The sequence below is a fragment of the Neopelma chrysocephalum genome, unplaced genomic scaffold (genome assembly GCF_003984885.1).
Source record: "Neopelma chrysocephalum unplaced genomic scaffold, ASM398488v2 Primary Assembly neopelma1_85, whole genome shotgun sequence".
NCBI classification, from domain to species: Eukaryota; Metazoa; Chordata; class Aves; order Passeriformes; family Pipridae; genus Neopelma; species Neopelma chrysocephalum.
Genome location: NW_020897747.1, coordinates 7,356,315 through 7,382,079, shown reverse-complemented (window position 1 = coordinate 7,382,079; position 25,765 = coordinate 7,356,315). Strand labels below are relative to the sequence as shown.

General features: G+C 41.2%; 2 protein-coding genes across 4 annotated transcripts in view; one reads left to right on the top strand and one right to left on the bottom strand.

Moving 5' to 3' along the window:
• The window catches only part of SLK (STE20 like kinase), a 47,410-nt gene extending 30,967 nt beyond the window's left edge, over positions 1-16,443 (top strand). The window contains exons 9-18 of one of the 3 annotated variants that reach the window (XM_027692124.1): positions 214-1,608; positions 2,927-3,057; positions 3,339-3,462; positions 3,737-3,916; positions 9,184-9,313; positions 9,552-9,676; positions 10,612-10,800; positions 11,942-12,067; positions 13,598-13,711; positions 14,292-16,443. In XM_027692124.1, coding sequence (XP_027547925.1) covers positions 214-1,608; positions 2,927-3,057; positions 3,339-3,462; positions 3,737-3,916; positions 9,184-9,313; positions 9,552-9,676; positions 10,612-10,800; positions 11,942-12,067; positions 13,598-13,711; positions 14,292-14,438 — 2,661 coding nt within the window. In that variant the 3' untranslated portion in view covers positions 14,439-16,443. The other 2 variants (XM_027692123.1, XM_027692125.1) reach the window with 2 other exon arrangements.
• A 4,131-nt stretch (positions 16,444-20,574) lies between these two features.
• Positions 20,575-25,765, bottom strand: part of COL17A1 (collagen type XVII alpha 1 chain) — a 60,581-nt gene continuing 55,390 nt past the window's right edge. The window contains exons 47-55 of the mRNA XM_027692129.1: positions 25,628-25,756; positions 24,456-24,545; positions 23,789-23,902; positions 23,398-23,550; positions 22,229-22,642; positions 21,902-22,042; positions 21,254-21,316; positions 20,950-21,021; positions 20,575-20,785 (exon numbers count right to left, since the gene is read on the bottom strand). Coding sequence (XP_027547930.1) covers positions 20,736-20,785; positions 20,950-21,021; positions 21,254-21,316; positions 21,902-22,042; positions 22,229-22,642; positions 23,398-23,550; positions 23,789-23,902; positions 24,456-24,545; positions 25,628-25,756 — 1,226 coding nt within the window. The 3' untranslated portion in view covers positions 20,575-20,735. The remainder of the gene's footprint in view (positions 20,786-20,949; positions 21,022-21,253; positions 21,317-21,901; positions 22,043-22,228; positions 22,643-23,397; positions 23,551-23,788; positions 23,903-24,455; positions 24,546-25,627; positions 25,757-25,765) is intronic.

Below are 25,765 nucleotides of genomic sequence, written 5' to 3'. Positions count from 1 at the left end.
TATGGAAGAGGGTTCTTGTGAAACTTTCTGTTCAGGGCCTGTCTGCATTTCGTGAACTTGTTCTATAGTAATACCAAGTGAAGTACTCTGAGGTTATCAAATTCTTTGCCTGTAAATACAATATTAATCTCTGTTCAGGTATTCTTCCGTAGAACTGTGCTTTGATTAAGTTACAAAATGTTTAAGTGTTTCTCTTCCTTTAATTTTTAGCAGTTACCTGCAGAGAAGCGTGCATCCTCCGACCTTAGCATTGCCAGCTCTGAAGAGGATAAACTTTCACAGAATGCCTCTGTCCTGGAATCTCTCTCTGAGAAAACAGGAAGTAATGCAATTGAGGACAAAACAACTGTGGATGAATCTGAGGACATTAAATTTAGGAAAACAGCTGATAAGATATGCGATACTACCGTTAACGATATAGAAGTGCAAAACGGTTCTGTGCCGACTGGTGAAGGTGAGCAAGGCAAAATAATGCCAGCAGAAAAGGACACAGAAAGCCTGCAAAAACCACATAAGGATACAGAACCCCAGAAAGGAGGGAAAGAACTTGAAGTGGTAACAAAATCAGAAATAAAGAATGAACCCAACCTAAAAATAGAGAAAGAAAATTCCACAGCAAACGAACAGACAGAAGATAATAAGCTGCAAATAGTACCCACAACTGAAAATAGTGTAGAAACTGAAGAAGGCATTTCTAAGGAAACTGGTGAAAAAGAAGAGAAGGAGAACAGAACAGATCTCTCGGGACTTAAGGAAGAAAAGGTCCCTGTAGAAAATACAGATACAGAGCGAAAGGAAAATAAAAATGAGGAGCAGAAAGAGGCAACAATAGACACCACTACAGAAACTCTACCTAATGCTACAGTTGAAGTGTCTGATGAAGAAAAGGAGCTAATAAAGCCTGGAATTGACAACATTAAGGAGATAGGTGGTATTGCTGAAACACCGATCAGTGATGGGGATAAAATACCTGAGCTGGAGGATAAGCCAGTGGAAAGTCAGGCTAAGCAGGTCCATGAGATAATCAGCTCTGAAGAAACTCTATCAGAAAGCCAAGATAAAGTGATCAAAGTAGACAAGAAACTGGCAGAAAGTGAAAATGAGGATATTAGTAATATAAGCAGCACGGAGGAAACAAAGATCAAAGACTCTGGAAAAGACGTCGTAGACCAGAAGGCAATACAGAGCAAGCCTGAGGATATTTCTAATAAAGTGGAGGATAACCTGACTGATATGGACCAAAATTCAGGAGAGTGCAGACCTGAGAATATCCAGGAAAACAATATTCAGACAGACAAAGAACATTTGGAAGTTACTTCTGATGAGGTAACGAAGGATAAGCTTCAAAATACTGTCAATGAACAAGCTGATGACTCTGAAGTCACTCCAGTCCCCAGTATTAGTATTAGCACTGAAGAAAATGAGAAAGTCAAAACGGATAATCAAGGCAATACTGAAACTTCCCAGCAGGTAGAGTCGGAGAATGTGAAGGAAAATGATGCCGATTCAGGCACAGGTTCTACAGCTGATAACAGCAGCATTGATTTGAACTTATCAATTTCTAGTTTCCTTAGTAAGAACAAAGAGACAGGATCAATATCTTTACAGGTAAGTGTAAGCAATCATGTTTTTTAATATAAATTCTCATGTGAGTGTGACCCTAAAATTATCTCCAAGTTTGATTTTTGCAACAAAGAAAAGTGTTGAGTGAGAAACTAGTTTGGCACATACATACAAAACTAACTTTGTAGAAACCAAAGTATTCCAAATTGCATGGTATGACAATGTCTGGATTTTGGCGTTTATGCTAATTATTTTCTTAATTTATTGCATAATTGTATTTTGAAAATGTAGACTAGCATATGACAGGAATTCTAACAAAATTAAATGTGAAGAATTGTGAATGGTTGTAGTTCAGAGCTGATATTCAAGAAGATGAGTTTAATACCTTACTCAACACAGAATCCCTGTTTAATGGGAAAAATCTCCTGTGACATCTAATCTTATATTGAATTCCTGTCACTTCCATCATCTGTCTCTCTGTTTAGATTTGGGAGATCCAAGGCAGATATTCTGTTGGGTTTGTTTATTCCAAACACTGCTACTGTGGTTGTGCTGTGTCAATGCAGCGATGCCAGTATGAATGAGCTTATTCAGAGGAATCACATTCCAGGCTATGAACTTTATTTATATCTGTATACTAATATAATTATAGCCATACTAAGGTAGTAACTGTGTAACATGGGTTTGAATGGAAGAAAAACAAACCTAGAAAACCAATCAAACAAAAACCCCATAGCTTGGCATAGCTGTGCTAAACATGATTTCAGGGTGTTTGCAGTACCCCTGACACAGTGGAGATGCAGTTTCAGCCGGGGTGTCTCTTCTCTTATAATGAAACAGCAGCAGCTTTGAGAATTGAGATTTCTTCAGTTGTCAGCAATCTCATCACATGATTTTTGGCTGATATATATGAATAAAAAAATTAGACTAGCTTATTTATTTCCAAAGCAGAAGTAAGCAGGTGAGTAAATTATTTTCTGTTTGGGAACTGTTTCTCAGAATTAAATGTCTTTTTTTGGTGACTGGGAAAATCACGATCAAAAGCAAACAGGAAATGTAGCTGTCTTCAGCTCGTGAAAATAAAACTGCGTCAGTTTTGTTCAGAGTTTATCTAGATTAATTTTTTTCTTCTGGCAATTTGGATAATCAATAATTACAGTTTGCTGATAAAAGAAAGTTTCAGTTTATTAGAATTTTTCAAGTTCTCACTTAATTAGTGAGATACCTGATAAGTGAGAAGAACTCCAGATTACTATATAGTAGGCATTCACAGAAATATTTGATCTAATTTAATATTAAGAAAAAGGAGGAAAAAGAATGTAATTTAAATAAGTAAAGAATAACTTAACAATGCTTTATTTAGGAAACTAGAAGACAGAAGAAAACATTAAAGAAAACTCGGAAGTTTGTTGTTGATGGAGTAGAAGTGAGTGTAACCACATCAAAAATAGTTACTGAAAATGACTCGAAAAGTGAAGAAATGCGATTCCTACGGTAAGTGTTTGTGTAAGTAAAATTTTCAAGAGGTTGGCAGCTAATTTTTTTTCTCTTTGAATAAAAAAAGGCGGCTAGTGATCTTATTCCAGAAATAATTAGGGATTAATTTATGGTATTTTTTTAGTAGAAAGGGATGTAAAGTGTTTCTTCATACGACAGTCAATTCAATTCAATCCAGTTTTACTGGACCTAAACTGTAGATGCTCCTTTTTGTCTTTTGTAATTTTCCTCTTCTTTTGCTTTCCCATCAATATTAAGTGATTCTTTTTCCTTATTAGACGTCAAGAGCTAAGAGAACTAAGACTTCTTCAGAAAGAGGAGCAGAGAGCCCAACAGCAACTCAGTAATAAGCTTTTGCAACAGCGAGAACAGATGTTCAGGCGTTTTGAACAGGAAATGACAGTGAGTTTCTGGATTTTGCTGCTCTTAAAATACAACATCTTGATGGAGTAGGCAGAATACTGCTAGCAGCAATCAGGTGTTTCTTTTTATGATGGCTGTAGCCTAGCCTTCATTGTTGTTAATAAAAAGCAGTATTTTGCATCGTGGGGTGCCCAGCTTGTATGCTGGAACTTGCCTGCCAGAACAGTTCATCAGGGCCTTGCCCTGCTGTGGTACAGCACTTCACTGAACAGAACTTTGTTTCCCCAAAAAAGCTGCCAAATTATTTTCACAGAGTAAAAAGCGACAGTATGATCAAGAAATAGAAAACCTGGAGAAGCAGCAGAAACAGACGATAGAGCGCCTGGAACAGGAGCACACGAATCGCTTACGGGATGAAGCAAAACGCATCAAAGCAGAACAGGAGAAGGAATTGTCCAAATTCCAGAACGTCCTGAAAAACAAGAAAAAAGAGGTAAGAGACGATGACAACATAGACAATAAGGAGTATGGGCATAATAAACAGTTGAGATTAGGTCTCCCAGAAGCCTTGTCAACTGACCTGTGGAAGTGTTACTAGCAGTCAATATTGTTTCTTGTTTTACTCCCTCAAGTGAAATACAAACAGCTAACAGGAAGATTGAGGTATTGACTTAATCTAGAGAACATCACCAAGTTAGAAGACTTTATTTTTCACATAATATTTAATAAAATACTTTCTCTCATATTAAATCAAGAAAAAGTATTTTCTTAAAGATTGTGAAAAATATTTGAGCTTTCTACTTTAAACAAATCCAGCTATGGGTACTTAGTAAATACCTATCAAATTAGAATTTTGAAGTCTTGATTATTACTGAGAACCACTTTAATTTCAGATATGTTTCTTTTTTGTTAGAGTAATTTGTTAGATTTTCATTGAGCATATGCTGTTATTGTTTAGAATTTCTTTATATGAAGTGAGAACAGTAACATGGATTTGGCTTTTTGGCTCCAGAAAGAAAGCTAGGAGAGAGAAGTGTGGATAACCTAAAATCTTCTACAGTTAATCTCAGACATGTCATACAGTTAAGGCAAAATGAATGACAATTGACACTGACACCTTGTGCTACTAATTTGCTTGCATTAGAGTAAGAGAAGGTGATGTGGTTCCATGTGGATTTTGCATCTTAAAAGCTGTTTTATTTCATTTTTGGATCAATTGTGTAGTGCCCATTTATATATGAATGGCTCTAGTGTTTCCTCTAATAGTTACTAGACTCAGATTTCTTTAGAAAGCTGTAGTGTCCATGCTTTTGCATAGAATGGTCCTGTAGCACAAAACTGCATTAAAGAAATAAGTTGTATTCAGTTTGAACCGTATGCTCAAATGTAAATAACAATTTTTCTTCTTTTGCGGTACCTCTTGCATTTTTGAGTCTCTCTCTATTTACTGGTGATTGGGTCCTACATGGGAAAGCGGGGAGAATTTTACTTATTGCTCTGAGCTAAAAGCAGTTCTTTCATGGAAACAGGAGTAGCATGTGGTGATTTGGACTCTGTTTTCTTATGATGCTTTCACTATTAAACAAACAAGCATTTGTTTCTGGGTGCATAGTTTTGTGTTTAAAGCTTAAAAAGGCGATGTACAGTTTGAAGAAAAATGCAGCTGGTGCTCTAAAACTATCCATGCTACACTGGAGTGTGCAATGCTACATTTTTATAAGTCTCGAAACCAAATAAAACACATTAGCAAATTAACAGATTAATAGTCAGTTGATTTAGCCAGGTTATATTTAGAATCTTTCAGCTAATCTAGTCTAATTCACCTTGAACTGAAACACGTTCCATCCCAGCATACTGTCACGAATAGTTTCTTGAAAATGTAGTTATTGGTGGGTTTTGCTTTAAATTCTTTAGAACCAAACACTTGCAACCAACTAATACTTTGTTTGCTTGTATTATTATTTTAAAGACATCACCTGTCATTTATGGTTGGAGACACTAATAATGGCGTCTTGTAAATTTAAGTTATAGACAGTGTCAGAAATAGCTGGTTTTCAGTGGAAGTTTTTTAAACTTCCAACTGTTTTTCACAGTTTTACTATGAGGTAAACATACTCTGTGGTCCTTTTGCCATAGTGCTTCAAGAAAATACCACTTTTGCAGGTGGTGATTTTCTTAACTATTGACTCTTCTGGCTGCTGCATGGAAACACAAGCGACAGATTCCATTTTTGAGAGCACTGGGCAGCATTTGCATGCAAAAAGCGGCTGGCACATCCCTCCTTTCTGCACTCCTGGCATGCATAAAGCACCTACTGTTCCTTCTCTTTTCATTAAGCTCTTTTCACTAAACTAACATCCCTGCCACTGAAGTAATGCATGCTTCCCAGTACCTCTAGTGCTTGACCTGCATGTCCTGTGTTCACAGTAATGCTTGCTGTGGAGAAAAAGTGTTCTTTTTGCCACCTTCTGCATGCTTATATACACTGTAGGTTTTATGTGAAGTGGAGAAAGCACCAAAAGAGCTGAGAAAAGAGCTCATGAAACGCAAGAAAGAGGAGCTTGCACAAAGCCAGCATGCTCAGGTAACAATGGCAGCTTCAAGCTACTAAAATACAAAAGGCAGCAGTATTCACACAGCTTGATGATTTCACTTCTTGTTGTTGTTGAGTGAGTATGGAACTTAACTCAAACTAACCCTACATACTGCTCTCTTCCTTCAAGTACTCCCATATCACATCTCATAGACTAAGCTGGGTAGACATGTAGGAGCAGCGGTTCCCAGGTTTGTACTGTCAAGTGGAATGTTTTGTGTGCTGTACTGAAAAAGAATGGTAATTTTCTACAGCAGGTTTATTTACAGTGGTTTTACGAGTGGTAAGTACCCCACAGGTCCTTCAGATTTTAAAGGTTATAGTCAGAAGTAAGTCTTGAACAACACAAGTGCAGGAGAGGAAAATGTATATAGTATGTAAACATGAGGCATCTTGTTTATAGAAGCAGAACAGATTAGATAAAATGTTATTTAAATGTCAAAGTGTAGGTGTACAGAAACTTTGCAAGACATCATCTACAATTTCATGCCTTCAGACTTGCTGCTTTTTTATGACCCAGCTAAAAAGAGGGCAAGTATTTTAAAAAAATATTGGCTTTATGTTGGCCACAGCTTGTACAGAGTGAGCTTCAACCACAGCAGAGCAGGTTTGGATTGAGTAACTTAAAGATTAAATGTTTATTTGAGTGACCTAGTGGAAAATAATAGCAACTTTATTTGATTATGTGTTTAAGAGGGGATTTCCCAGGATAGAATGTGATTGAATTGCAGTGCTCTCCCTATACCAGAGATACCTGTCTCTAAACTTTTTAAAGAAACAAAACCCTAGTTTTTCATAGTGTTTGTAGCAACTTGGTTTATTTACTTTGCTGGTTTCTCTTTGTTGAAGAGAGGTGAAAGAGAAAATTTTAAATGTGAAATTTCCTTACTTGGAATGATAAGTATTAGACAAGGTGCAGATGTTTAATTTTAGAATATTGTCAGTATCTACTTCTATGATGAGCCTTGACATTTTAAATGCTTATTACTAACACACAGCAGATATAATTTCTTCCTTTTTTAAAGAATAAAAATATATTTCATTGTATCATGACATAGGAAGTACATTGTGTCCCACAGGGCGTTGCTCAGGTTATGATTCAGTCTTTTCAGTTGTCTTCGTGTACGCTTTTCAACGCACAAATGCAGGATGTAAGTCTTAAAATGCAAAACAACAAAAGTTTTATTTTCCTAATTTTCCAGACGTGTGTTTTCTCCTCTCCTGATCATATGTGCTGATCAATGTCACTGCTGTCTCCAAACTGATTAGCACAAATTTGTCATGATGCACTATTCGTAGCCAAAAGGTCAAAATTACACTGGTTATTTAGTCTGGGCAAAATACTGAGATTTCACATATGCAATATCATACTGTTCTCTTGTGGTTATTATTTGTTCAGCACATGTGAGAAACATTGTGTGACTTGTATGCTGTGTGTGCAGTGAAACTATGTATTTTAAAAATATCTGAGTTTATTTTAAGATACTTATTGGGTAAAACCAAGTGGTAGCTTGAAAAAGGTGAGCTGTCTTGCTCTGTCTACCTTTGAAACAACCTACATGTTCTTTGGTAACCTTGGTGACCTTTATTTTGTGTGATACTTGAGTAGATGTGGGAAGTGGAAAGGCCAGAGTTTATCTTACAGTGCTAGCAGGTATAAAACTTCTTGAGATTTAGAGAGAAGAGCAGTGATATTTAAATGATTGTGTAAAGCTCAAACCTAATCACTTTTTGACCATGACTACACCAGAACAGCTTTCCCCTACTCCCTTCAAATCAAAAAACTCCCAGGAAATTAAACATTGTGTTAATTATGTGTCTGCACCCTCAGAATAATAAACTTGTAGTCGTCTTATCCTTTTCATCTAGAAAGGGAAACAACAGCATTTTTCATCATTTCATATATTTGATTAGTATGTCTGACTTAATTTACAGACATCACCTTCCAGTTCTTTCTGTACCCTCAGGTCTGTCACTAGCAACTTATTTCACCTCTGGTTTTGTGTTACTTTTCTCAGTGTAACTCTTCTGTCCACTGAGAGAGATGAAAGCCTCATCTATTAATAACTTTCCATGAAGATGAAAACCAGGATTCTTCTGGTCATGATAAAAAGTACCTTAAATGAACATTTAATTCCACCTGACAACTCTTCTTAGCAAGTACCATAGGTTCAGTAAAAAAATAAGATAGCTCAGGACACCCTTCCACTGATCAGCTGCAGCCCAGTTTTTCCATCTCCCTTCCAAGATTAAGACCATCTTTAGTGTTGCTTTGTTGTGTAGAGCAGCAGGTGCTTCAGCACCTCCCCTTGGCTCTGACAGGACCCTGAATTGTACTTTCTTTTGACCTTTGATATCCTGTGATCTGATTTAATTTTTGTTCTTACGGGGGGGGGGGTGTGCATGCTCACTTGCTCGTGGCTGTGGTTTTTAATAGTTGGAAGAAGAAAGGCAACAGTAAAGTTGCTTGGGGAGGGGCATGGGAGGGGGATTCCTTCTGCTGCCTGCTTTTCATGATGGGATGCAAACTGGATAATGGGAAGATGCAGGTGATATGGGGACTGCATCAGGCAGGTGGTAAATCACTTTGCAAAGAGCCAGCTCAGCTCAGGTGTGACAGGGTGACAGTCCTGCAGAACCATGGAGTGTCTGCACAGTGGACCTACAGAACTCCCAGCCTCAATACCTCTGCCTTCAGGACAAGATAAACCACACAAATCTGAAACCCATCTGTGTAAATAAATAGGCTTTAACTAATCACCCAAAACAAAATAACCATACAAACCTTTATTTTCTTACCTACATGAATTATTAACCCTTGATAGAATGAGATCAACTTTATACTGAGCACTTGTCTTTGCTAGCTCTGAACCTGCAACGTGTTCTGAGGAGAGACAAGAGATGGAATGAATTGCAGATTGCTGGCTAGTTTGTTGCCTTTGGTCTTACTTCTGAAGGTATTATTTAAATATTAAATATGCTCTTACCTACTCTATACATAGCAAATACAAAAGATGGATAATTTGATAGTCAAGGCATGGTAGCTCAAAATTTCATAGGTGCATTTGTTTTCATATATAGCTAATGCTGAGAGAACTGGGAGTTTCATTAAAATGTAATGTGGTTAGAAGAACAAAATTTAATTTACTTTTATTGGTTTTTACCAGGAGCAGGAGTTTGTGCAGAAGCAGCAACAAGAACTGGATGCATCTCTGAAGAAAATTATTCAGCAGCAGAAGACGGAACTGGCCACTATTGAACGAGATTGCCTCAACAACAAACAGCAGCTCATGAGAGGTATCCAGCATCAGGCTCTCTTTAAAAACAGCCCCTTGTGTTTTAATAAAACAATATTCTGTCTTCACTCTAAGAAGACCTTCATGACTAATTTACAATGGTAATAAAAGCATTTTCTGTGGAATAACATTGTTTTCAAAATGCAGTTGTAGGCTACTTCTAAACATACACCAGCAGGTAGATTGGGAAGCACTGTGTGGTTGTTGTGCTTTCTGAACCAGCTCCCTCTTTTTTCCAGCTCGTGAAGCTGCAATCTGGGAACTGGAGGAGCGGCATCTGCAAGAGAAACACCAGCTCCTCAAACAGCAGCTCAAAGATCAGTACTTCATGCAGAGACACCAACTGCTTAAGAGGCACGAAAAAGTTAGTGTTGATTTTGACGCATTCTGTTGTGTATTATAATGTCCAATTTTTTTTTCAGTAGTCTTATGATCTCTTCTGGTAGTTGTTTGTTTGCACAGACAAGACCCACACAAGTATTTTGAAGCTATTGAAACTAAAAAATCTTAATCATCGTACTCAAATACCTTAGTAGTATGTAGAAGTATCAGTAGTAATATTTTTCTCTTTCGATTCTTAAAAAAACCCCCACCAATCACAACATCAACCTGTTTCTATTAAAAATACTGAATTCTGCTCAGATACCAAATCAGTTTTGACTTGTGTTTAAATAAATCTACTCAGAAGTAAATCATCCTGGAATTAAATGAGTGGAATAAACTGGATTAGCTTTTGGGCAAGTAGCTGACAACTGTCTCTTTATAGCTAAATCCTATAAAATCCTTATTTTCCACGAGACATTTGGTTTTTTATAGAACACACTAAAGAAAATAGTTCAGTTTTTGAAATTGTAAACCAATAGGGAGGTGTTAGAGGATCTCCTTGGTGATCAGAACCTGAACAGCCTCCACTGAAGGCTTATTCCTGTCCACTCTGGTTCATCCCATATTGGTTGTTGTTTTCACAGCTTTTGCAGCAAACTGCCCCTTCACAGCTGCAGCCCAGGAGCTCAGTTGCACAGAAGTTTCTCCCTTTGAACAACAGACTTTTTAAAAGGCAGTTCAGGAGTTGAGCAACCACTGGTAAAATATATGTGTATTCACATTAGTTGGAGAATCTCATCAGGGCTGGGCATGATCCAGAGCTCTCTGGAAGAAGCCCCTCCTGCCACTGGTGCTGCTGGGGCTGGGACTGGTTTCTGTTGCTGTCTCACGCCGGGTGCTTATTGAGGAAATGAGATACAAACAATATAACATTGATGGTTACTCTGTAACATTTCCACGTGGTTACCATTGCAGGAAACAGAACAAATGCAGAGATATAATCAGCGCCTTATTGAGGAGTTAAAGAACAAGCAAACTCAGGAAAGAGCCAGACTGCCTAAAATCCAGCGAAGTGAAGCAAAGACTCGCATGGCAATGTTTAAGAAGAGTTTAAGAATCAATTCGTTAGCCTCTCCAGACCAAGATCGTGAAAAAATTAAGCAGGTAATAATTAAATTTATATTTAGTTTGAATAGTGTAAGTGCCAAATATGAGAATGGGATAGAGTGCACTCTCACAGGTTGACAGATGGTACCAATCTGAGTTGATGCACTGGATGAGGTCAGAGGAAATCATCCTTTCCTGCTGCACTGGTGAGACTCTTCTGGGGCACTGAGTCCAATCCTGGGCTTCCCAAAACAACACAGACATGAATTTATTGGAGCAAGTCCTGCAAAGGACCTTGAAGCTGACCCAGGGACTCGTGGGTCTTGTTACACGAGGAGCCACCTGGAATACCTGGGATGCCTCAGCCTGGAGGAGAGTGGGCTCAGGAGGGTCTTTTATCCATGTGCATAAGTACCCAAAGAGCATGACTCTTCCCAGGGTGCCCAGTGACAGTGTGAGAGGCAGCAGGCACAACTGAAATACAGAAAATCCAACTTAAACATAAGAAAACACTTCTTTAGTGTGTGGATGGTCAGACAGCTTGCCCAGAAAGGTTGCAAACACGCCCAGAACCTAATTGGATACAGACCTGTGCAGCTTGTTCCTGTCAACCTTGCTTTGAGTAGGGAGGTTGATCTTTGCAGGTCTCTTCCAACCTCAGCCATTCTGTGATTTTGTGAAATATTTTTAAGGATGCTTGATTTTTGTGAATTTATGAACTAAAGCTGTAGGTATTCACTCATTCTTTAAAAGAGAATGCTGTGAAGATGTTGAGAGGTTTGCTTTCTAGAGATGCACCAAAGTCCCAAGTCATGGTTTCATATGGTGAGCACTGGAAGGATGAAAAATCTGGAAAATAAGGTGTCCTGTAGCTGTATAACACCAACCTCGACCGACGCCTGCAGCAACACTGCTGTGTCACTTACCTTCAGAGGGAGATAATTGCAGGAGTCTGGTAGTGAAATGTGCTGTGCTTTAAGGAAAAATCAGAGTGCAGACAGAGAAATGTAATTAAAACTGTGAGGGCACTCCCTTTGTAAAGATTTTAAAAAAGAAAGAGTAGAGAAAATTATTGCTTAAATCTTCTGAAGCCATTCTTCTCAGTATGTGTTCATTCTGTTACATGCAGTTCTTTGGCTCATGTAAACTGTTGTATTCAGAGGCACAATATAAATAATCTTTTTATTTTCAATTTTAGTTTGCTGTTCAAGAAGAAAAGAGGCAGAAGAATGAGAGACTGGCTCAGCATCAGAAACACGAAAACCAAATGCGGGACCTTCAGTTGCAGTGTGAAGCAAACATCAGGGAACTGCATCAGTTACAGGTTAAAAATAGATGATATTAAATGACCATTAGGTGGGAAGACTCGGGTTAATAACGGATGCAGGCAAAGCAGAAACATCTTTTCCTTCATTTTTACTGATCAGTGTAGAGTTTCAACTTTGCTTTCGAAGGCCTGCAGCACACTGCTTAACCACATTCATATGCTTCCATCAGTTAAGGAGAAATCATTTTAAATGCAAGAAGAGCATGAACCAGAAACAGATGATGACTTCTGGAATATCTGTCAAGTTCCCAGGGCTATTTTCTGTAGGCAACATTTCCTGTAACCTGGTTTTACTGAAATGTCATTAATCAGAACAGAGGTAGGCAGCACCAGGCATTACCAGCAAGATGTTTGCAGCAATACATGAATGAGGAGATTTTTACAAAGTACTGCCACTTGTACATGAGCTTCTGGAAGGTACTTAGAAGGACTTCTCTTCTTGCCATGAGGAACTCTGTTCTGTCCCTTTTGGTATGCATTTAGTAAAAGTTTCTGCTGTATACCAGAGGCCAGATCTCCTTTTCCATTCAATCAGCTTTTCCCTATTTCAGGGACACAAGGAAGTTTTAAAGCATTAATGATCACCTGCTGATAACCTTTGCTTAGAGAAATCATACAAAAACCAATGAAGCTCATTCACTCAGTTCACTTTCTTACATGCTGCAGAAACAGTCCCTGGCTGTGCCACTAATATGCCTCAGTAAATCCCCAAGTACCGTGGGAGTCTTGTGAGAGTTTCAGCTCAAGGAAAATTGAGCAGATTAGGGCTGCTCTGAGCTTCACAAGGAAAACTGGCCCCTTGCTGCACTCGGGTCCAGCCAAGTACTTGTCATTTCTGTTGCTGTGGTTCTGTGCTCTGCATCAGACCTATTTGGGACTGGGACTCCAGAAATACAACCATTGCCAAGTGCTCTTAAAAAAAAAGCAAAGATTTGATGTAACCAAATACTTAATTTTTTTCTTGCTATGCTTCAAAAGTCCTCTGAAAGGGAAGCAGTTACCTGGGTACCTTACTGAGAGAAATGTGGAGCTGAGGTGTGGTTTGATTATCCTTTTCCTAGGCTGCTTTTGCAACCACATTTCTCCCCTCTCTAAACCCTGTTTATTCATCTCAGCTCTTGGCACCAAGAGTTGAAATATTTCCAAAAAACAGCTTTGTCTTTAAAGTAATTGATTTTAATAAATTGTACAGACTGCCTTTAGAAAGCAAAGCAGAAATGCTGTCTGACCTTGAAAAGCATTATTAGGCAGTGAAACACAGTTTTGAGTAACACTCAGCTTCTGCCTTAATGACACTCAGCAGTGTTTGGATTTATGAGTGTTTCTTATCTCAATTGGCTCCGATGGGAAGATCAGCTTTTGAAAATGCAGCCTCGTAACATACTTTTATCTTGTAATTATTCACGTCACTATTTACACAGAATAAGCTAATTAGAAGGAATTAGGACAACATATGTCACTGTACAAATGTTGAGTTGCCTAATCTGAATTAGTTTTACATAAGGATTATCTGTATCTTGTTTTAAGAATGAAAAATGCCATCTACTGGTTGAGCACGAGACTCAGAAACTAAAAGAGCTGGATGAAGAGCACAGCCAAGAACTGAAGGAATGGAGAGAGAAATTGAGACCGAGAAAAAAGGTAAATCGGAGCAGTTCTCAAATCAGGAAATAATCAAGGGCTTGATCAAGCAAATACAGAGAGTACAAAAGCATTGCAGAAGGGAATCAAGCTGCTGTACAAAGCTGTTATAATTCACTGAATAATAAAAGATGTTAAAAAAATGCAAACCTGAGCAAAAGGCAGGTGCATCAAAACAGTCTATGTGTTACCAGCATCTTGCAGGGCTCCCTCCTGCAGCATGTGTGTGCGTGATGCATGGAAAACTTAGCTGGAGATGCATTCCTAAACCCAGAGTTCTTTCAGAAGCCAGTGGGTTACTCCAAAAATTGAGTGCTAAAGAGCAGATAGAAGAGGTTGGTTTGGGGGTTTATATTTTATTTTAAAATGGAAAATGCTAGATTTTCACACAGTTCAGGGGGTGTCCTACAGGTAGATGATGTTCTTGGCTTGTGGTGTCTTGCAATTTCATGTTTGCTGGGTGACTTTTCTTGATGATGTTTATGAAGTTACAGCGTTATATCAGACAATATATCACCACAATAATGGGTTTCTTGTACTTTGCCTTGTTAATTCTGTGACAATCTGATTTTGGTTTTAGACGCTGGAAGAAGAATTTGCCAGAAAACTGCAGGAACAGGAAGTTTTCTTTAAAATGACTGGAGAATCCGAATGCCTTAATCCTTCCACACAAAGCCGGATTTCCAAATTCTATCCAATCCCCAGCCTTCACTCTACTGGGTCATAAGTCTGGGAACTGCTGTAGGTTTTTTCCTATTTGGAATTCTCCATCCTTACCCATCTAACCTGACTTATCTGCGGCGTGTGTACATCCAAGGACCCCGCGCTTTTTGTTTTCAGTGGAGACAATCAGTGTCACATCAGTTTCTTCACTTCTCTGAGCAGAAGAAACGATCCCAGTGTTGGTGTACAATGGTAATGTTACGTCCTTCAGGTGTTTCAAGACTAAGTGGGCTTTTTATCTCGGCCTCTAAAAGTATGTTACCTATGGTTTTGACTTTAAACCTGAAATATTAGTTGTGCTTTTTCTCATCACAGAAAAAATGGTTTCTTATGTGAATATTTAAACAATGTATTATTAGTTCTGCTACTGTGTTTTTAAGTATCAGATCTCTCCACGAGAGAATTCCACAATTGAAAATGCCATGAGAGGTTTAAAGTTTCATAATGTTGAGCAGTGTCTTCATGGCAAGGACTGAAACTAATTGCTAAGAACATGCCAGTAATCAGAGAAACAAACCCTTATGTTTAAACACAATTGGCAAAAGCAAAAGCCTTTGTAATATCTTTCAAAAGAAACCTCTGGCATAAATTAAACTGAGCTGATCTCCATGACATGTTTTGTCCATTAGTTCCATAATGAAATGGGGTGCTAGTTTAATTAATACAGTGCCTGAAACACTTAGATATGCTGATCCTGGTAACAGGATACGTTTTGTCATTTAAAAAAACGAAACTCCTTAGCATTGTTGTTACTGTACAAAACAAGATTTCTTGCTGCTACTGCCATTTTGGTTGTAAATCCTCACCCTAAAATATTTTGCACTAAAATATGTAAAGGTGAAAGAAATGCTAACTTTAAAATGCACAGTTTGTTATTTTCCTTTGCTATTACAGGTGGTTAGTTCTACAAATTGAAAAACTGTAGAATGTATTTTTTAGAAAGCAGGGTGCAAAATGCACGTGGTTTCTCTAACTGTACCTGGAATGGGTAGAGCCATTGTTCTGTTCTTACCAAAGCCTGTTCATTTAAACTCCATTGGAAAAGTGGAGGTGGATGGTCATATTTATAAATAATCATGGCTAAAGTCTGATTTCATTAGAAGTGTTAGATTCAAACTTTTTTTAATTTTAGTCATTTTATTTTGTGGAAAGATTTAAGTTAAATATATAGACAAACTCCTCTATGAAGCTGGGTGTTTTGCTTTTGTGTTGCCACCTACTAACATAGGCAGGTTTTATTTTTTAAGTTCATAGATGTACAATAAGTTATTTACCTGACTGATCTGCAGTGGAAAATCTGAAATGTTTCTCATGTAGCGGGTAGGGAAATACAGCTGTGTTAGATCAATTTTTGCTGCACTCCTTCTGGTGGTTAGAGGTTGAGTCATATCAAGACACAATATTAAAGGCTGTACTTGGGTATGCTGGAGTTCCATTTGTAAAATAGTGTTTGCTTTCTGTTGTTTGAGGCCTGACTTCCTCATGTCTCTTCGGGCATCAACTGCAACCGTTTTGTTTTGCTCTCTTGCATTGAACGTGTGGCTGGTGACCATTACACGACGTTCATTTCATGGGAACTGTTGCTGCATGTCAATGAGCTCATAAATTAACATAGGACTTTATAATCAGCTGTGGTCGAAACCTTGGATGATGAAATCCTTGGACGTTGAACCGATACCTTCTCAATGAAGACACTTAATTTACAGCACAGAAAAAAATTAATTGGAAAATGCATGTTTTAATTTAAATTTTATAACTTTTTGATAGCATAATTACTTTAATAGCTAGCCTTAATTTCTGGCATTTTATTATTATAAATGTGTATTGTGTACTGTTGTAAATTCACACACCATATCTCTAGAATGTTCTCTGTTGCTAAATGCAAAGTTCTTTGAATTGTTTGTTCATTAGGGAGAAAAAAAGTCTTTGAAGAACTTTTGTTTTTTAAGCTCCACCTTCATAAATTGACTGTTACTGAGATAACATTAAATAATCTTAATTTCTATTTAGCAGAATTTGTTTGCAGTTTCGTATGACGTAGGCTCAGTGCTTTACTCAAGGAGTAGGCAGGGCAGGCAGATTTTCCTCAGAGGGAAATCACAGAATCACAGAATGTTAAGGGGTTGGAATGGACCTTAAAGATCATCTAGTCCCAACCCCCACCCCCCTCCACTAGACCAGGTTGCTCAAGGCCAGCCTGGCCTTGAACACTTTCAGGGTTGGGGCATCCACAGCCTCCCTGGGAAACCTGTTCCAGGGCCTCATCACCCTCACAGTAAAAAATTTCTTCCTGATATCTATCCTAAATTCCCCCTCTTGCAATTTGTACCCAGTGCTCCTTGTCCTATCACTACACTACGTTAATAATCTTCTCCTTACGTTTTTGGTAGTTTCAGTGATAACTTGCTAATGTATATTGGCATTTTGTTTACCTTTGTCTAAATCTCCTACATCTTTTATTTGAAGATCCTTTTCACATAGGCCCCTGCAATCTGATCTCATTGTAAATTGCACAAATAACTGTAACTGAGCTGTGTGATGAAGGGAGAGATCAGATGTGGTGATGGAAACCTTGCTCATCTCTTCAGGTGGGGAGCACTGTGAAGTAGTTGCAGCCTTGTGAACTGTGCTGAGAATTGATATCAAGCATGAAAAATATGTTTTATGTGTGATAACAGGAACTAGCATGGGTACTTATACACTTAGACTGATAAAATTGGATATAAGTGTTGCAGAACATGAAAGAGGTGTTACAATATTATATCAGTGTTGGAAAATTCAATTCAAATTAATTTAGTCTCATATAGGCCCAAAAGAGATCTCCTGAGATACAAAATCCAATCTCTGTACTGTCTCATGTCACCTCCCTTTAATGAATGTTAGCAGCTCCATCTCCAGGGTAGTTAGATGTGTTTTCCACAGCCAAAACAATGTGCTTTCTTACTGAGTGTTTGGCAGATCTTATTGTCCCCACATGCTCTTGCAAAGCTGGCCACAAATCAGTATTTTCTCACCTTTTGTGTTTTACTACATCATAAACACTGTCCACAGGAAAACGAGCAAAGGCAATAAGTGTTTGGATTGCAGTCAGTGTATGGATTGTCCTCCTGTATTTACAGCTGATCCTCACAGAAAACCTGCCTGCAGGCCCCTGGCCTCTGATGGGGTCAGACTTCACATGTGCTTCCTGAGCTCTGAAAGCAGATTTGGGCATCTGCTAAGTCAGCTTTTATGGGAAAGGGCCTTGTAAGGACAGAGCCCCTGGCTCTGCTCACGTCCTGAGTTCCTGGAACTCGCTGTGTGCAGGCTCTCCAGTCCTTGGCTAACGCAGTGCTGCCGGTAGCCCAGGGAGCTCTGGGGGCTTCTGTGCCCCTGATTTTAGGAGACTCTACATCTCTCCTGACTGGGGCTGGCTGAGGAGAGGTTACCAGTCCTGGGGGGAATGGTCTGGCTCAGGCCTTGGCCTCCCGGTGTCCCAGGGGAATTTTGCTGTTTACTTCAATAAGGGAGAAATACTCCAACATTTGATCCTCTCTGATTCCCATAAAACAAATTTTCCTTCTCCAAGCGCTCTGCTGTCTCTGCTGAATGCACAAGAAGCGTGTATGGTATGTAAAGATATGATATTGAGGTTGTTAGTCTTATGATTGATTAGATGGATCCTGATTTATAAATGCCTTCTGAAGGAAAACCTTTATTTGAATTGACACCTGAATTCCAATTCCAAGGTGGCAGGGCTGCTGTCCTGACTGGTGGCATTCACTCACAGTGATTTTTCACATCAGTTAAAATACTGTTAAAATACTGTTAAATTCCAGTTGAGCTGCATCCTTTTTTCCAGATAATCTTTTCAGCTAATACCCCTTTTAAAATTACATTCATGGGTGTTCACTATCTAATCAGTCACACAGTTTAAAAAATTATTCTTCTGTCCCAGAGGACTTTATGACAACTCCATGCTACTGAATTATTTTTCTTAATAAATAAGAAATGTAGCACCTTAACTAAGATGCAGCCAAGCAAAGCAGCAAAGAAATTTCTTTCATCACACCATGTCTTTTGTGACAGCAAAATCACGCTGGAAGTTTAAGTTGGTTCTTCAGCTGAAACAGTATCTGTCTTGCAAGTATTTCAAGGATGCTTTGGTATAGGAAAGATTTGAATAAGGTGTTTTAAATTCAGGCACTCAAGTCCACTTTTAGGCAGCTTGATTTTCAGAGCTGCTGTGCAGCTGCAGCTCCCAGGACCTCAAACACTCATCTTGCTGGAAATTGAAATGCGCAAATAAGCTCAGTGCTGGCTGCTTCCACTGAACTCCTGTTTCTTGGTTCAGCTGGGAAAGCAGGGCAAGTTTTTGAGGACAGTGACTCTGGTTGTTGGAGGAAGGGGAGGGAGGAGTGTTTAGGGCAGTCACTGTGTAGATAAGTTCTCTGCCTTCTATGTTAACATTTATATTCTTGTCATTTTATGTCAAAACCTGCACTTCTTGATCTCCAAAACTCCCTTGCTTTGATGTGTCTGTGCACATTTCCCATTCTCAGACTACTTCTGCCATCTTCACAGCAGTTGAAATAAGGTCAGAGAGAAATAACCTTCCTTGTTCACAGGCAAGCCAAGGCCAGGATGCCCCATTGTTTCTCAGTCTTACAAAAGATGAGAACAGATAAAGGGGAGAAGACAAAAGAAAACTCTACAGTGTTTCTCTTTTACAGAACTTTTAGTTGTTTTCCACCCCCTTTCTCCCACCTCAATTCTTGTGCTTCATTTTTGTAGCTCCTTTGCACATCTGGCATTGGGGCAGTCAGTGGTGCCAGAGAAGAACAACCCCTTGAATACAAACACTCTCTAACCCAACTCATCACTAAAGGCTCATGTGCTTCCATTGTACCGAAAGCAAAAGGGAGTGGCCGAGCCCAAAGTTACCCTGATTTTCCAAAATCTCTTCCCCAATTACCAAACCAAGTGGTAAGGCTTCTTTTACAGTATCAGTCCTAAAATGGTGGAAAGAACAGAAACTAGAAAGGGACATGGAGTGAAATCTAACATTGAGCTGTCACCCACATGTTCTGTCAGCAAGCCAAGCAGAGCGGGAGTCCTGTCACAGTCCTGTGACAAAGCACATCCACTGAGGCACCGCCGGCCTCGCGTTCTCCCAGCAGTTCATTGAATGTTTTGTGTTAACTGCAGAACAAGTTACTTTTGCCTTACAGAAAGCAACCAAAAATCATGAGATGTTTGAATAATTGGCTAAGGGTTTCTGTACAGCTCGTGGAAGTGAACTTGCAGTAGCAGCCATACAATGATTTTGGTTTGGGTTTTTTTTGGTCTTGTTTTTAAAAGTAATTGATTTCATGGCTTTCTGTAGAATACTGTAATAATTCTGCTGTAAATACAATAAAAATCACAGTTTGCTGAGATTGTCTCTGTTTTGTTGATGGAAAACTTGCATGAAATACAAGTGATGTTGGAGTGAAGGGGACAATTTAGAATTTTTAAAATAACTGAGTGTAAAAAGTATTTAACATTGTGCCATTGTATTTTACCACTGTACCTCAGACCCCTCTCAGGTGCCTCACCCTACCCCACAACACAACCTGCAAGCACAGAAAGCTGGTCCTGAGTAGTTCAGGGATTGGCTTAAAAACACACTTTAATTGGGCTGTTTACATTAAAATTATGTTTCCCCAATGTTTAGAAAACCAGAAAAAAATACAAAAATATTTTTAAAAAGATAAACAAATTACTTTTAAAAGTGCTTCTGTTTGGTCCCTGTGCATGTCCTGTCTTGCTGTGCTGCTGCCTCCCACTTAGGGCCAGCAGGGTTTGTGGAGAGGGAATCCCAGTGCGGTGCAAGCTCAGTCCCAGGGTATCTTGCAGCATCTTGTATCCTGTGGGCTGATCCTGCATCTGATCCCTGACAAAGCACAGCATTTGATGGGGGTGGAATTGCTTTCTTTTTTTTCTTTTTGCTGGATAGTTGGCTACTTGTTAAAAAAAACAGGTTTGTACATAGCTGGGAGTAATACAAGAAGCCTGGACTAGGTGAGACAGGAAGGCCTTGTCAGCCTGGGAGCTCAGGGTCAGGCAGCCAAACATCAGTAAGAAGAGCAAACACCCACAGTGGGGCCATGCTGGACATGTACAGGAGACATTCAGATCTCTGCAGCAACACTGAACTATCAAGTCTAAGGGGTCTGCTGAGTGGCAAGGACTTTTTAGCATTAAGGCAGTGAAGACTCAGGCTAATTCTCTACAGGCTGCTGGGATTGCTGCCCTGTGCAGAACTGAGCTGCCTCTTTCCTTAAACCCCAACACTTCTTCTTTTTCTTCTGCCAACATACACTTGTTCACCTAGAGACAATAAAGTAAAAAGGAGTTATTGGAAAAGTTCATGTAGGAAGACAAAAGATCCAAAACTGTTTTCCAGCTATTCCCAGTGATGGGCTGGTGCCTGGGGAATCCTTCACTCCCTGACAGGCAAACCCTGCTCTCCTGGGGATGGCAGGTGTTCATACCTTTCTCTCCCTTCTCTCCTTTCGGTCCCCTGTGCCCTTGTCGTCCTGGTGGGCCCATTGGCCCAGGGTCACCTGAAGGGATGAGAAGACCAAGTTTGCCCTTGAGCACAAGCAGCTCATGGACAGGGACAGACCAGGGTAAGGGAGGCCAAGGCAGGACAATGTTTTGGCTGAGATCCTGAAGGTGCCACCTTCACTGTAGGAAGGTGTGACCTTGAGCAGTGCTGTGCCAACTACCTCTGTTGTCACAGTGCTGCTTCCTGGGCCTCACAGGGCTAAAGAGGGAAAGGATGGCAAACCTTACCTTTGGGTCCAGGATAACCCCTCTCTCCCTTTTCACCAGGTGGCCCCTGGATGGCACCATATGCTGGAGAGGGAAATGAAGGAGAGGATGAATAAGAGGGTCAAACCACTGTGCTTACTCAGAGAAGCAGTGGGTCACCGTGGAAGGTCATTCCTCTCAGTTAGATGGGATGAGACTGACAGAGAAAGTTTTTCAAAAATGGTTTTGGTCCCAGCAAAGTTCCAGGGATAGGCTGTGATGGCATTTCACCAGCCCTGCTCTGCCACGCTGTCTGGGTGTCCTGGCTGTCACCAGGGCTGGAGCTGGCCTGTGCTCAGGGCAAGGAATCTGAGAGCAGAGTGAGCAGTTGACTCATGTATTTGTATGTGTGCCAGCCCAGCCATGTTAAAATGGGCCACACAGATTGCAAGCCCGGAGACATTCAGGGTTTGGGATGAGTTTCTTACAAATAGTGGGAAAAACTGATGTCCTTCCTAATGATAAGACTGCACCTCCCCAGCAAGGGAGGAAGGAGATTGAAAGACCATCCACCTCTAGTGGTGTACCTTGGCTTTTGCAATGTGCAAAGGTGAAAAGATCATTAGGTCTGTGAGAGTTTGGGGAGATCTCATATGCACGAGCCAGAAATGGCAAGTCAATGTCACTTACTTCTAAAGAAGTCCATGAGGTCCTCAGTGACATTGCCATAGGCTGCAAAGACCCTGCTGATGCCAGGGGGACCAGGAGGGCCTGGGGGACCTGCAGGTCCCTGTGCAGTGTAAGACATCAGGTCCTGAAGAATACCTCGGCCTGAGGAATTAAAGATTGCATTTGAAAGGAGCTCTAGGAGAACTGTGGCTGGATGCTGAGGCAGGAAGGTGTAAGGGAGAGCGGTAGGCAGCAGGAAGGGAAGTGACCAGCATGACAGCAGGCACAGGGAGTTAGGAGTTGTAGGCTGGGACAGGGAGGGTCAGGACAAGCAGGCTTTTCACTCACTCTGTAGGCTCTCTGACACACGGAGTGCCAGCTCATTGTAATCCAGGGAACCAGAGAAGGAGTTGCTGTAGGATCTGCTCGAACCTGCTGATCTGCTGTGGGATTCCTCCTCTGTCAGCAACCCATCGTAAGTCCCATCAGCACCCATGGAGGCACCGTAAGTGCCATCACTGCCCACTGAGTAAGAGGACATCCTGCTCATGGAGCTGCCATATGAGCTGCCTGAGCCCAGTGACCCCCCGTGGGAGCCCTCAGCACCAAGGGATCCTCCATGCGAGCGCTCAGAAGTCCGTAACCCTTGGTAGGATGAAGACAGAGACCCAGCCATGAAGCCACTGTCTCCTTTGGGTCCTGGTGGTCCCCGTGGCCCAGGGGGCCCAGGTGGCCCTGAGATGTAGCTTCGAACTTCATCACCTGCAAAATACAAGGGGAGAACTTCAGGGACACTGGGCTTGGCAAAGGTCTTGTGCTACCACCTGAGTGAAATTCTGTCCCACCAACCCTCATCAAGTGCCACTTCTCAGGCAGCAGGCAAGTACTTCAATTTTGATCTCTACAGGTGGCACCCTCCTCCTTCCCATCTCTCCCACAGTTTTGTGTGCCCAGTCTTGGGAATATGCCCACTGACTTTGCACAAGGGTGCACTCCTCCCAGGCTAATTTCAGCACCTCTGACAAAACAGCCATTCTGTGACCAGTCTCCCAAAAGTGAGGGGAGCCTCATGTTTTTGAAAGATTGCCCTGGATGACTTGGCAGGATGAGCTCAGACCAAAGCTGCTTCACAGCTGCCTCAGTGCTGCCTTCCAACCCCTGAATCATCCATTGCTCTGGGGGCAGGTGCTTGCCAAAGAAAATGCTTTTCCCATGGCAAAACTCTTCCAGTGTCCTTACTGGGGACTTGCTGTTCAGCACAGGCCAATTTTAAGTGCCCAGTGCCTGTCCCTGTTGTGTCACAACATGGACCTTGGACAGGCAGTTGGACTGAGAGGAGACAACCCTGCAGGATGCAGCACAGTCCTGCACAGACCTGGCTGTAGAGGTAAGGTGTTTCTGCAGCCCCAGTTCAGGGAAGACTCCTACAGGAATGCCTCAGCTGTGGCAGAGAGCACCTACATGGGGCAAAGCATGGCTTGGAATGTGTGCAGGAAGGATGGATGGTGTCTCCTTACTCTTCAGGTACTGGATCAGCTCACTCCTGAACTCATCGCTGTGGGTGATGTCAGCATAGGACAAAAGGCCAGTTCCTGAGAAGCCTGGGGGTCCTGGAGGGCCAGGAGGACCAGGGGGGCCCCGGACTCCAGAATGGGAAGAGTATCCCACATCTTGAGAGAGAGAAAGAATTATTTTTCATCAGCAAGAAGACAAGGAAATCGCACGTCTGGGGATCTTGAATGTCTCCAACCCCAACTTCCATTCCTTTACAGACGATAATGATGAGATTTTTTTCTTTAAAGTGACTTTGTTCTCAGTGGGTAGTCTCACCCCTCATAAGCTAAATCTCAGCCTCAGTTCCCCAACCACCTACAAACAGAATCTCTGTGAGAAACACAAGTGCTTTACTTTGTAGGTAGGCAGAGACATCCTCCAAAGTGGTGCCTGGTGTTCCAGGGATCCCTGGAGGTCCTGGGGGCCCTGCAGGACCAGGGGGCCCAACAAATCCACTGAATTCAGAGTCTGTAAGACACAAGATAAGAAAAGAAGTCACCCAAACAACCACAACCCTGATGAATGTTCCTTGACAATACAGGTAATGCCAAATACAGCCAAGTATAAGGCACTTTTTTCTCCCCAGCACCTTCTGGTGCAGCCTTCCTGGGGCATCTCACTTCCCTGTGTGTAGACATCACATTGGAAAGTCAGGAGATTCCAGAGAGAGCAGAAGTCCCTCTTTAAATATACTTTTAAAGAGCTGCGTAAGAAATTACACCTTTATGCTGCAGAGTGTGGATACAACAAAGGGCTCCTCCATGCCCATTCCTAAGATATCGTCTCTGCTGCTCCCTACAGGAACACAACGATCCAGCTGCAGCCCCTTGTGTTGTGTGCAGGTCCTGGCAGAGCCCAGAGGTCTACAGAGCTGCTAAGGATGAGGGGCCATCAGATTTTATTCATACAGGATTATATTTGTCATGATGGGCAAAAGGGGAAATTCTGTGACTAAGGTTATAAAAAAAGATCCCAGGGCTGTGTAGGGACCCACAGCAGGGGAGCAAAGAAGTTCACTTACTTCTCAGATATGCTGTCAGCTCACTGTAGGATATACCAGGAGTCCCTGGAGGCCCAGGTGGTCCAGGAAGTCCAATGCTCATCCCAGAACCTGCAAAATCAAACAGATCCACATTATCAGAAGAGTATGAGCAGACAGGCTGCCAGGCTTGTTCACAGGCAATGCAGGAGGGACTCCTGCAGCATGGAGTGCTCTCATCAGCAGGTTGTGCTGGGAACCAGAGATCAAGCCTTGTTCTGGACTTGGAGTTAGAGCTTGCTCATCAACCTCAACATAAGGGCACCTGCAGACAGGCAGGGATCAGGCTCTGTTCTTGGCAAAAGCTCTGCACCTCATGAACCCATGATATGATGGGGGCACTCCCAGACTTGCAGCTCAGCTGTGACCTGCAGACTGATGCATGTGCTGCTCTCCCTGTGTCTGCAGCTCTGAGGCAACACACTGCACTTTGTGATTTGCTCTAATGAAATGTCTGTGCTGACAAAATGCAGCTGTCCTGCTTGAGCTGTAAACTGCCATTAAACTGCAGTTTCCTGCTTCCAGACCCAAATAGGAAATTCCCTCCATCTCAGGAGTAGTCCACTAGTGAGACCTGGTCTTCAAGGGCTCTTAGAGAGACTGAGCATAGACCAGGCTGTGCTCCTAAGCAGATACCAGGATTAGGCTTTTCAGTGCTGCTGCTGGGGATGCTCCAGGTCCTCTCTGTCCAACAGTTCTTACATACTATATCATCCCGCTACAGAAGGGAAAATGAAGCAGAGACATGGAATTTGCTTTGACTAACTTTAAACTTCTAAGAATTTGTTGCCTGAGCGGGCACAGACCAATTCTTTCACAGGAAGATATATCCTGGCCACAGAGCCAGTAAGAAATGGGTTATAAAAGGCAATTAAAGGTGTTGATGGTACTTCTAAGATGGCTAAGGTGAAATTATGTTCCTAAGCTCAATTTTTAACAAAGCAAGAACTCCTTCTTAGAGACTGTGGGTAGTATCTTAGCTACAGGGTACCTTTGCTCTTTTCCAAGTCTCTCACAGTCCCTATGAGGAGGTCTATGTTGACTGTGTGGGATTCACACAGTCAACACAAATTGTTTTCACTGACTGACAGCAGGAGCTTTCTGCTGAGCCCCCAAAGGAACAGAGGGAAACACACACTAATAAAGACCATTACTTGACAAGTAGCTGATAAACCGCCTGGTCAGCTCATCATAATCCAGCGACAGAGATGTGCCATCTCCCCCTGGTCCAGGAGGTCCTGGTGGGCCCTGAGGTCCAATGAGATACCGACGAATTTCTTCTCCTAGAAATG